The following is a 13,089-nucleotide window of genomic DNA, read 5'->3' on the forward strand; positions in this document are numbered from 1 at the left end:
TGGCAAGAGAATGAATATATATGGTAAATTTTGGTTGGTGTTTACACAATTTTTGTAGGAAATTGTTAACGAGTGGAGAAACTAAGGCACAGAAACAACCAAGCTCAGGTTCAAGGTTGAGTTTAATAGTACAGGTAGAAATAGAATCTAGGGATCTGATTCTTACATTAGAGGATAATAATATCCTCCTAAAGGGGAAAAATAAAATTTTTTTGGTAGATCACATTGATAAATCATTTTTGAAATACATAATATGAATTTCCTTGAAGATCTTTGGCATTTGTGAGAGTATTTGTAGGTTGAGGTTTTTAGGTACTTTTTCCCCCAAAATATATAAAGTTAGGGGAGCTGGCTTTAAACAACAAAAAAATTAATTTCAAAATGACCTGAGTTCATTTTGCATTTTTATATAAATCAATAGTACAGCTTGCATAAATAAAAGGCCACCACACTTCACTTCATAGAGTTCACACACATGCATTCTACAGTGATATTTATATGACCAGAACTTATTTCACACTTACATAAAGTATAAAATTAAATGTGTTAGTCAAATTTTTCATAAGCCCAACTACTTGAAGATGTCAAAGTTATTACAGTGGGATGATTAATTCATATATCATACAGTATTAGGTTAGTCCCAAATTCAAGTATTTATAATATTCACCTCATGTGAAAGTTTCTTTGTACTGGCTAAGCTGTGAGCTGTGAAATTTATATTGCTTAGCTTGGTATTTTTCCCTGTGTGTATGTTTTCCATCACAAAACCTCTACCTCACAATTCTGTACTTGTAAGAGGTCAGGTAGGTTTATGTAGTCATAATGCAGTAGTCTAGAACATACCATGTAAAAATAAAAAATTATTTTCAAGTTTCTTTGTTTTTAAAGTGCTCCATGTGCTGTATTATATCAACTTTCAAATTCTAGAAATCCATTATGAGTAGCAATAGTCTTAGAAAAGATCAGCAGTTAAGCAAGAATGTATGTATACATAGATTAAGAGAGCAAAAATTATTTAGGCACATTCATATTCAAATAATACAAAAAAATCCACGAGAGTACATAAGAGAGATGGCAGAAGGGTTTAGAAGGAATGTCAGAGTGTCAGGGACTAATTTGTAAGGTAACTAGAATGTAAACTCAAAGTGGTTTTGAATATTTTGGTAACAAATATTTGTACAAAAAAAAACAAAAATAAAAATACTTATTCCTTATCAGAAATAAAATATAAAACAAATCTGTCCAAATGTTCAGAAGCTGCATCATAAAAACATTTTTTGAAAAATTTCATGCCTACTAGGTTGCTTCATCCATGTTGTCATCACTGTCTGCACCAAAATCATCTCCATCTTCAAAGTATGAATTAATGTAGTCATTTCCCTCTTCTTGCTCTTCTTCATCATATCCCTCCTGTTCTGCAGCATCATTGTCATCATCATCATCACCTTCTCTACTTTTCTCTTTGCTTCCTTCTTTCTCTTCTTTTCTCATCTGATTTTTCATCATCACCTTCTCTACTTTTCTCTTTGCTTCCTTCTTTCTCTTCTTTTCTCATCTGATTTTTCATCATCACCTCTCTTTTCCAATTCCTCAATTTTTTTAAACACATCTGCAGTATTAGTGAGTGATGTGCCTTTGCCTGTGTCTTTTGCCTTTTTGGGTTTTGGGCCTGCTTTTTTACATTTATTTCTTGGCATCATCTCTCTTGGAAGTCTTCTCCAATCTGGTATCCACTCTTCCTTGTATACCTTCACGTATCTTTTACTATACCTTTTGATATCTTGTCTTTCTTCATGAGGGTGTTTCAATAAAATAGGGCATTCTTTTCATTGTTTCTCTCAACTCCTGTTTCAAAGCCAGCATATATTATTCACCTTCTCCTGTCTTCAGTGGCACTGGTTTATAATCTGTATCAGGAAATAGTGGGGGTGGTTTCAACACTACATCAGGTAACTTTTTACCTTTGCTAAATCCAACAGCCTCAATATTAAAGGTATAAGCAGCACATCCTCATCCTTTATTCCCAGCCATCAGAACTAGTTATACCAGATGAGTGGGCAAATTCTGCTCCCTAAGTCTCAAAGTGTGGGCAAAACTCTGCAGCTGAAATGCCGGCCAGCAAGGAAGGGGTGCAGGCAGAGGACCCCACCACTCTAGAGCCTGAGAAGCACGCACTGCCCTCAGAAGAGAGGTTTAATTGGCTCACAGTTCCACAGGCTGCACAGGAAGCATGGCAGCATCAGCTTCTGGGGATGCCTCAAGGAACTTACAATCATGGCAGAAGGTAAAAGGGAGTGAGGCAGGAAGAGAGGGAGGAGGAGCAGGAGGTGGAGAGAGAAGGGGGAGTTGCTACAGACTTTTAAACACCAGATCTCATGAGAACTCTATCACGAGAACAGCACTAGCGGGATGGTGCTAAACCATTCGTGAGAGACTGCCCCCATCATACATGAGGCCTCACCTCCAACACTAGGGATTACAATTCGACATGAGATTTGGTGGGGACACAGATCCAAACCATATCACCTTGTCTGGAGAAATGTCTATTCAAGAACTTCATCTATTTTTTTTTTTTTTTTTGTCTCTCTCTCTCCTCTCTCTCTCCCTCCCTCCCTCCCTCTCTGTCTCTCTCTCTCTCTCTCTCTCTTCTTTCTTTCTTTCTTTTATGGAGTCTCACTCTGTCACCCAGGCTGGACTGTAATGGTGCAATCTCAGCTCACTGCAATCTCCACTTCCTGAGCTCCAGTGATTCTCCAGCCTCAGCCTCCAGAGTAGCTGGGACTACAGGCACACGCCTGTCTTTTCTCCAGGAAGATCCAACAGGAAAAAAGAAAGTAATCTCTCTGATTAGACTCCAACCATACCCCACCCTCCATCAAATTGACTGGATAGGCATAATGGAAACCAGAACATGTGGTTTCCAAACAAGAAAAATCCTATGAGGGATGGGAGGAGGGGAGAGGAAGGATTCAGCCAGTGCCCAGACTGAAATTGATTAATGTCAATTGCACTCTTCTTCACACATCTTCAGGTTGCATGTTCGTGGAGTAGTTTAGGAATAAATCCACAGCTTGTGGAGTACTAAAATACCTAGTGGTCTGCTGTATTACATTATGGCCTTCCCCAGCAGCTTCCAAGGCAGCCTCCAAGTCACTGGCAGGAGAATTTGGCTGGAACTGCATGCAGGACTGCAGAGATTCCTCTCCATAGTTATAGAAGGGACTGTTCCAGGCCTGATTGTTCCAGGACTGGGTGCACAAGGTCTGAGTGTTCCAGGAGTGGTTGCTCCAGGGCTGGATGTTCTGGGTCTGGTTGCTCCAGGTTGAATTGTTCCAGGTCTGGTTGCTCCACATTGGAAAGTTCCCAGTCGGGTTCACCAGGCATCCCCAGTGGTAGGAAGAGTAGAGGCTGGGGTAGGTAGGTGCTGAGGCCTTCTGAGTCACACCATTGCTGTTCTTTGGCCAGTTGTTTTCCTGCCACCTCTTAGATTTCATTCTCTGGTTCTGGAACCACGTCTTAACCTGTTTGTAGCTGAGGTTCAGGATGTTGGAAAGTTCTTGCATCTGCTGGAGGCTGAAGTATTTCTGTCCCTGAAATCTATCATTGAGTACAAACAGCTGTGTGGAAGAGAACACAGTTCTGGTCTTCTGTTTCTTGAATGGGACCTTGTCTTCCTTTTTTCTGGCACTCTTCTCTGCAGAAGTGGGTTGTTTGCCTTTGGGAGGGGTGGAAGAATCAGGGCTGTCCTAAATAAGCAGATCCACGGAGGAAGGAAGAGGAGAGACAGTCTCCATGTGAGGCATCTCAGCAGAAGACATTTGCAAGGATGGATAGTTTTCTTCAGGCCCACAGATCACAGGTGTAAGTGAAGAGTCTTTACAGACGGATGCTTTGGAGCAAGGCAGGCTTTGTGAACAAGCTGGAGCCACACTCATGTTATTATTGGGGAAGAGGAGGAAAAAATTTAAGAGCTGGACTGGAAAAAAGGTTAAGGTGGCTTTAAGACTTTTTTCTGGAAGATCTTAGAGAAATATGACCTCCAGAAGCGAAAGTATCAAGAAGTTGGGATGAAGTGAGTCGCCGCCACAGTAACCATCATGTTACTTTCTTGCTTAAAACCCTAGACGGCTCTTGATTTCTCTTAGGATAAAATTTGAAATCATTTCCACGGCCGAGGAGATCCTGTAGCATTAGGGCCTGCTGTCTCCAAACTCTCTCGCTGGCTCATTATGTTCCAGGCTGAATGGTCTTTAAGTTTGTCAGAGACACTGAGCCTTTCCCCATCGCCACTCTTTGTATCTGGTGTTGCCACAGCCTGGAATGCTGTTTGACTCCCTTTCCCCTCCTCTCTGTTACCACTCTCTCCTCCTTTGTTTGGTTAACCCCTATCCATCTTTCAGTCTTGACTCAGAAGCATTTCCTCTGGGATGTCTCTCCTGACTCACTCATACTCTGTTTTGTGTCTGATCTACTACTGGCCTATCTTAAACTCTTTAAAATGCAGATTTCAGCTGGGCGCTGTGGCTCACGCCTGTAATCCCAGCACTTTGGGAGGCCGAGGTGGGCGGATCCCTTGAGGTCAGGAGTTCGAGACCAGCCTGGCCAACATGGTGAAACCCCGTCTCTACTAAAAATACAAAAATTAGCTGGGTGTGGTGGTGGGTGCCTGTAATCCCAGCTGCTTGGGAGGCTGAGGCAGGAGAATCACTTGAACCCAGGATGTGGAGGTTGCAGTGAGCCAAGATCGCGCCACTGTACTCCAGCCTGGGTGACAGAGCAAGACTCCGTCTCAAACAAACAAACAAACAAACAAATAAAATGCAGATTTCAGGATGGTACCTCATAGTTTCTGATGCAGTAGCTATGAGATTCAGAAAGATGCATCGTAGAAATATTTTTGGGGTGGGTGCAGTGGCTCATGCCTATAATCTCAGCACTTTGAGAAGCCGAGGTGAATGGACCACATGAGGTCAGGAGTTTGAGACCAGCCTGGTCAACATGGCAAAACCCCGTCTCTACTAAAAATGCAAACATTGGCTGTGCGTGGTGGCGCACGCCTGTAATCCCAGCTACTCAGGGGCCTGAGGCAGGAGAATCGCTTGAACCCCTGAGGCGGAGGTTGCAGTGAGCTGAGATCACGCCACTGCACTCCAGCCTGCATGACAGAGCGAGACTCCGTCTCAAAACTAAACAAAACAAAAAATATTTTCGAATAATTCTGGTTCAGGATATGCAGGGCCGTACTGTTCAGAAGCCCTGCACTCGATGACGCTATTTAATTTGTATGTCTTTTTGCTTAAGATATACAAATTCTCACCTATTAGAGTCCATGAAGCTATCATGCTTATCTTGTGCATTGCTCTATCTTCAGAAAATGTCTGGATAGTGCCTGATAACACTGGACATGCTGAAATTAACACTTGTTGGATGCATAAAAGATGGGGTAGTAATCATTAGGTGTACATACATTCCCTATTTAACTCACAAGAAAATCCTGGTGAAAAAACCTGGGAAATCAAGGATTTCCATGTAAACGTAGTAAAGTCATATTTCAGTAGAGGAGGTGGTTCTAGTGACACATCAAGGTTTGTGTTTGGGAGAAACTGGACGTGGAGAAGAACTCAGTATCATAGTTAATCATTGCCTGGAGCAGAGCTTCTTAACCTGAAACCCAAGATTTCACAAGAAGTCTGTTCACTTCCTAATTGTGTGTGTGTGGGCGGGGGGGGGGGGGGTGAATGTGTATTAATATGTTTCACAGTTTTAAAGCATTCTCTAAGTCTGTCACTGTTCTGGGCACTGGGGATATAGTAGAGAAGAAATAGATAAAAACCTCTACCTTATGAGCTTACCTTCTCATGGGGTCAGAAAGACGAGAAATAAAATAAGTGAGTAAAATAGGTAAAACCGTAGTAAGCGATATGGTGAAAAATAAGGCAGGGAAGGAGGGGAGACAGTGGAGATGGGGGTTATGATTCTAAATACAGTGGTCAGAGAAGGGCTTACTGTGATGGTGACTTGAGGAAAAGCACCTGAAGAGTCAGCCATGTGGTATCAGGCAGAAAAGCATTCCACACAGAGGGATTTTCTGCAACTGTGAAGGCCACGGGGTGGAAATATGCCCAGCATATTGGGGAAACAGCAAAGAGGCCAGCATGGCTAGAGCAGATCAAGCTGGGAAAATCAGGTCAGACATAATGTCAAGTCCAAAGTCCAAGGAGGACTTTATAAACCATTGCAAGAATTTGGTTTTCACTCTGAATGAGATTGGAAGACAGTGGAGAGTTTTGAGCTAAAGAAACACCAATTTTATGTATTCGGGTATGTGCACATGGGTATGAATGAATATGACTGTCTGTGCCTGTGTATGGGCAGGTGGGTGCATTTTTCTGGAGAGATTCCACAGGTGTCCATGTGGTCTCCTTGAGAAGCTGCCCCACGCTGCACTTTTCCTCTGAACCTAACGGCGCCTCCCTTGTCTCCCTCCCTCCCTCCCTCCACCTTTAGAGAGGCAGGGTGCTGCTGGGAGTTGGTTATTTTCTAGGCAGAATCTTAGCAGGAGTTTAAATGTGCCTGCATTGGAGCAGGCAGTTTTCTTCCCTCTTGGACATCATTCCGTTCACAGAGCTGAAGAGCTGGGGGCTCCTTTCATTCGGGAAAAGATGCTCTCACCCCATCAATGAAATCCAAATGGGAACCAGGGAGAGTCAAGGGGGAAAGACTCCATTTGGACTTCTTGGCTCCAAAACTGTATTCAGGAATAACTGTAAGAGGAGGGGCTAAAGTAGAAGGAGGAGGAACAGAGTAGTAATCATGATAATAACAGCTTCACCTTCTCATTTAACACTTACAGCTATATATATAATTTTACTGAATGATTTCCTGAATTCAAATAAGTGCTAGATTATTTGTAAAAAAGTTATTTACCTTTGACATGTGAAACAGGTTTCTTGGTATGGGTTTGCTAGGATCTGCATGATAAAAATTATCTGTGAGTGGAATAGCAATTCCCATATTAGATGGAGGCCTGTAGTTTATCTGCAAGTGATTAAACAAAGAAAATGTACAATTCATTATTATGAAGTCTTTAATTTATAGATCTTGACTTTCTAGAAAACCAATCAAGGCAAAAATTCAATTTTTAGCTACAGGTATTAAAGTAAATTTATCTCCCCCAACTTTTCTACCCCTCATTTTCTGGAATTTCAACAATTTTAACCAATGGTAATATAACTTGTAAATAAGTGAAAAAACTGCCATAAAGTCAATGCAATAAAGTTTAAACACTTTATCAAAGAGTCTTAGTGATGTATCATAGTTAGTAAATAATTCTTCAAGTTTGGTTATTTGCTTTTTGTCACAAAGAAAATTATAAGTAATAAGTTAGTTGACAAAGAGCAACATTTTATATTTAAAAAGAGTCACAAATTCTGACAAGGCAAAAGTTAAAATTATTACATTGAAATGGGTAGATATATAGTTGACCCCTGAACAACACAGGGGTTAGGGGTGCAGACCTCCTGCACAGTCAAAAATTCACATATAACTTTTGACTACCCCAAAACTTAACCATTAATAGCCTACTGTTGACTGGAAGCCTTACTGGTAATATAAAATCGATTAATATATATTTTGTATGTAATATGTATTATATGCTGTATTCTTACAATAAAGTGAGCTAGAGAAAAAATGAAAATGGATTTATAGTACTATTCTGTATTTATGGATACTGTAACTTTACATCATCTGTTTACAAGGTGAATTGTCTGTCTGAAATCCAGGGAAACTGCAGCTGAAGAACCTCAATCTACAGTGTGCTTCAAGAAATTCACCTTTTTTTTTTTGTAATGTCATGACTTTTCTCTGCCTCTTGGGAGTACTTCCAGCACCACTTCATATGGAACCCATGGTGTTATTTAAGGTTTACAGTATTACACTATGAAAAGTACATTAGAGCCACAAGAGGTCACTTTTTATTGTGATTTGCAATTTACTGGCTAGGTGAACTGCTCACATGCAGATGAATAGCCTCTCAGGGCATTTTAAAGGAATACTGGCAACATTTGAGTTCACCCAAGTAGCACCAGAAGGTGGCTACAAAATTATTACAGCAGTACAGTGTGTACTACAGCTGATTTTATGCAGTTATGATTTAATACTGTATCTTTACATTTGCTTACATTTCTCTGGCTCTATGTACTATCTGTGTTTGTGTGTGTAAGTTTTGATAAATTTTAACTTTTTATAATGGATTTGTGTATAGTTTATGATAGCAAATGATAAAATAGACTAGTATCTATATATATTTTATGCATTCATGACATATCCAACTTTTTATTAATTTTTTAGATATTTCTTTTTAAAATTTATGTATTTATTTTTGAGACAGAATCATGCTCTGTGCTCTGTTGCTCAGGCTGGAGTGCAGTGGCACCATCTCCGCTCACTGCAACCCCTGCCTCCCAGGCTCAGCCTCCCGAGTAGCTGGGATTACAGGCGCGTGCCACTGTGCCGGGCTAATTTTTGTATTTTTTGTAGAGATGGGGTTTCTCCATGTTGGTCAGGTTGGTCTTGATACTCTGACCTCAAGTGATCTGCCCGCCTTGGCCTCCCAAAGTGCTGGGATTACAGGCGTGAGCCACCATGCCTGGCTGATTTTTTCTGCATTTCTAAGCTATGAGGTTTGTCTGTGAATTTTTCCAATTGTCACAAAATTCCAAAAGAAGTCCAATATATTTCTTGAAAAAAATCCGCATGTAAGTGGACCTATGCAGTTCAAACCTATTGTTCAAAGGCTAATTGTATCAGCTTAGGACAAGACAATGTAAGGGAAAATAGTTGAATATATCACAAAAGCCAAAGATCACACCAACATATAAAGCGTAAAATGATAATAATAATGACACTAAGTTACCAGGAAAAATAATTATTTCAGAAAGCTTTTACAGCTTAGAAATCATCACATCCTCAAAATGACATGAGGATTAAAAAATAACTGTGAAGTGTTTTGAGCCACTCACAAAAGAAATGCTGAAACTGAATGGGTAGGCAACCACACAAAAGTCACATAGCATTGCTTCTTAAACCAATATACTTAGTTTTTTTTTTACCGGCAAAGTTTTGATGAGGTTAAAACCCTGACTGTCTTTATGAACTCCACTAATCCAGTCTTCAAATGGGATAAATTTGCTAGGAATGTGATGCATAGATCTGAGATAACTACAGCTGCTTTTCAGTGTTGGCACCATTGTCGTAACAAAGCACTCAGTAGAGGCTGACCACATAATAAATGCCAGTGAAGTTGAACCCTGGAAATAACCAAATAAATGAAGATTATTTAAAGTAACTGTTATGGACTGAACTGTGTCCAACCAAAAATCACATGTTGAAACCCCAACCTCCAGTATCTCAAAATGTGGCTGTATTTGGAGATAGGGCCTTTAAGGAGGTAATTAAGGTAAAATGAGGTCATTTGGGTGGGCCCCAATCCAATGTCACTGGTGTCATCTTATAAGAAGAGGAGATTAGGATATAGACAACACAGAAACTGAGGGGCAACCATATGAGGACACAGCAAGAAGATGGCCATATACAAGCCAAGTAGAGGGGCTGCAGAGGAAACCAACCCTGCTGATATCTTGCTCTTGAACTTGTAGCCACTAGAACTGTAAGAAAATAAATTTCCATTGTTTGAGTCACCAAGCCACCAAGTCAGTGGTATTTTGTTGTGGCATCCATAGCAAACTAATAGAGTGAAGAATATAGAAAACTAAAAAATATAGAAAAAGAAAAGAAATAGAAAAAGACATGACAGAAGTAGAAAAATATTTGACCGTAAAGATCTGTTTGAGAATAAATCATAATAGAAAACATATTCTTTTCCAGGAAGAAATATATTCCAATCTAATTGGTTTGGGGAAGCATTTGGAAATAAGCTAGGATCAAGAACCGGAGGACTGGCTGGGCACAGTGGCTCATGCCTGTAATCCCAGCACTTTGGGAGGCTGAGGTGGGTGGATCACCTGAGGTCAGGAGTCCAGCCTGGCCAACATGGTGAAACCCCACCTCTACTAAAAGTACAAAAATCAGCCAGACGTGGTGGCATATGCCTGTAGTCCCAGCTGCTTGGGAGGCTGAGGCAGGAGAATTGCTTGAGCCCGGGAGGTGAAGGTTGCAGTGAGCCAAGATACCACCACTGCACTCCAGACTGGGTGACAGAGCTAGCCGTCTCAAAAAACAAACAAACAAACAAAAAAACCAAAACCAAAACCAAAAACAAAAACAAAAAAAGAAACATGAGGACTATAGTTAATAATACTGTATTATATTCAGTACTTGAGTATTTTTGCTGAATTAGCAGATTATAGCTGCTTTTACCACATTAGGGGAAAGTGGATGCCTATGTGAGGTATTTATTCCACAATGGTAATCATTTTACTACATATATGTATCTTACAACAACACATTGTATTCCTTAAATATACACAACAAAATTTATTTTAAAATATTTTTTAAAGACTTATTAAATAAATACCACAGTTACATCCAACTCATATCGTTGAGGCTTCCCCATTCACTGATGAGCACCTGAATATTTGGTTTGATGATATAAATAAAATAACTTTGATTGTTTACTGTTTACTCTTTCTTTCTTTCTTTTTTTAAGAGATGAGATCACGCTCTGTCACCCAGGCTGGAGTACAGTGGCACTATTATAGCTTACTTCAGGCTTGAACTCCTGGGCTCAAGCGATCCTCTCACCTCAGCTTCCTGAGTAGCTAGGACTACAGATGTGTGCCACCACACCTAGCTTTTGAAATCTGAAATTTACTCTTAGCAATTTTGAAATGTACAATACTCTATTATTAACTATATTCACCATGCTGTGCAAATAACTAAAAAATTTTTTTTTAATTTTTATAGAGATGGGGTCTCGCTGTGTTGCCTAGGCTGGTCTCGAACTCCTGGCCTCAAGTGATCCATCTGCTTTGGCCTCCCAAAGTGTTGGGAACAGAGGTATGAGCCACCATACTTAGCCTGATTGGTGTACATTTTGAAAATAAAATTCACTTAGTAATCACTGTATTTCATAAAGATAGATTTTTATCTAGATTTTTGCTAGATTTTAAAAATATATGCACAGTAAATGTACTTGATCTTTGAACAATATTAAACAGCAGTACAATTCAATAAATTCTATTTACAATTCTGAAGTATTTTTGGAACTTTAAAAATGTAGAAATACTAATAACCGTAGTGATATAGTAGGTTCTGGTAGTGGTCATTTTGTCCTGTCCCCATACTCTGTAGCCATTAAGAATAACGTATTTTTATTACTTTTGTCAAACACATTGACACTGAATTTAAGCAGAGTTCCACTATTAAAGGAAATACAGAGGTCTAATGGCAAAAGTTAAGATACAAGGAAGCAAACAGAAAAATCTGGAATGTTGGAAATTCTATAGTACAACTGACCCAATTTCTACAATTCAATGGCAGGGGAAGAAAATGGAGTAGTAGCTGCCTTCAAATAAAAGACTTAAAAGATAAACAACCATATACTGTGTGAATCTTGTTTTATCTCAGTTCAAACAAACTGACTATAATTTTTTTTAGAAAATTAGGGAAATTTGATTATGAACTACATTTTATACAATATTAAAAAGTATTTTAAAAAATTTTAGGGATGATAATGGCTGTTGTCATTATGTGGGAGATAATATACATTTTTTTAGAGATGTATATTGAACTATGTAGGCATGAAATCACATGCCTGATGTTTGTTTTAAAATACCTCAGAATACAAACAAAACAAATTAAATAGGGATGATAAAACAAAAGTAGCACAATCTTGACTATTGTTTAATTTAGGTAATGGATATATGGAAGTTCTACTTTTGTCTATATCTTAAAGTTTTCATGATAAAAACATTTTAGAATATGTAAGAAAAATATTGACTTGAAAGGATTAGAACATACAGTTAAATGGAATGAGCACGTCTAAAAGTGTATATACCATGTGTCCTAATTTTAGGGAAAAAAAAGAAAATATTGTAAGTTAATAGTTATTGAGCATTTTCTGGGTGCCAGGCATTGTTTTAGATATGCTATTTGTAGTATTGTTAGAGTAGGCAGAAGTGAGCAGGAAGAAGAGCCTCTGGGAAAGGAATCCTTGGAGATGCTGCCCACTGATTGCAGGCGCTGCCCACTGATTGTCAGCACTGCCAACTGACAGCAAAGAAAAAAAAACAACGGCTACAATGGCAACTTCTGGCCTCATGGACTGGGCTTATCAGGCTTATCAGGCCCTAGCTGGAGATGACTGTGGTAGGGACTCTATCTGATCACAAGCACCACACTCCTCCAAAATCTCACCCTAGAGTAGCCTTTTGCTCATTATAATACTAAAAAGCACACCCTGGGTGGAGAATTTAAATGCTAATGAGAAATGTGATGTGTGTACTAGCATGTGCAACTACAGCGCATGCACCCAAGGGACCACTTGAAACATGCTTGCAAGTAACACCCCCTCATGGTCCTTCATGAATAATCATGTAAGATTCTCATGAAGAAGGTTTCACCAACGTTAGTTGGAGCTGCATCATTCTCTTGAGCAGCCAGCTCTGAGCGTATTGTTGCTTTAAATAAACTCTCTTGCCGCACGTCTCTTGGCTGAATTTTTTCCTCCAAGAAGACAAGAACTGAGGACCCCGCACCCCTCCTGGTAACACTATCACATTTAATTCTCAAAACAACCATGTGAAGTAGGTATATTGTCACCTCCATTTTACAGATGAGGGATCTTAGCCACAATAAAGTAACTTTCCCAAGGTCACACAATACCAGAAGTGAGAGCCAATCCAGGTAGTCTTCTCTAGGGCTCACACTTTTATCCTCTGTTCTGAACCTCTACACTGCCTTTTTAAATACCCAAAATGTTAAAAGTGCTTAGTCATCCTTAAAAGATACGGCTAGGTGCAGTGACTCAGGCTTGTAATCCTAGCACTTTGGGAGGCCTAGGTGGGTGGGTCGCTTGAGCCCAGGGCTTTGAGACCAGCCTGGGCAACATGGTAAAACCCCATCTCTACT

General features: G+C 39.8%; 1 protein-coding gene and 2 pseudogenes across 2 annotated transcripts in view; all 3 read right to left on the bottom strand.

Moving 5' to 3' along the window:
* The window catches only part of CATSPERB (cation channel sperm associated auxiliary subunit beta), a 150,239-nt gene that overhangs the window by 20,738 nt on the left and 116,412 nt on the right, over positions 1-13,089 (bottom strand). For both annotated transcript variants that reach the window (XM_016926611.4, XM_054665794.2), the window contains 2 exons: positions 9,111-9,308; positions 6,928-7,038 (listed from right to left, as the gene is read on the bottom strand). In XM_016926611.4, the coding sequence (XP_016782100.1) occupies positions 6,928-7,038; positions 9,111-9,308 (309 nt within the window). The remainder of the gene's footprint in view (positions 1-6,927; positions 7,039-9,110; positions 9,309-13,089) is intronic.
* Positions 1,245-2,046, bottom strand: LOC101058108 (DNA-directed RNA polymerase III subunit RPC7-like; annotated as a pseudogene).
* Positions 2,900-4,093, bottom strand: NANOGP7 (Nanog homeobox pseudogene 7; annotated as a pseudogene).

This window comes from Pan troglodytes, chromosome 15 (assembly GCF_028858775.2).
Source record: "Pan troglodytes isolate AG18354 chromosome 15, NHGRI_mPanTro3-v2.0_pri, whole genome shotgun sequence".
Lineage (NCBI taxonomy): Eukaryota > Metazoa > Chordata > Mammalia > Primates > Hominidae > Pan > Pan troglodytes.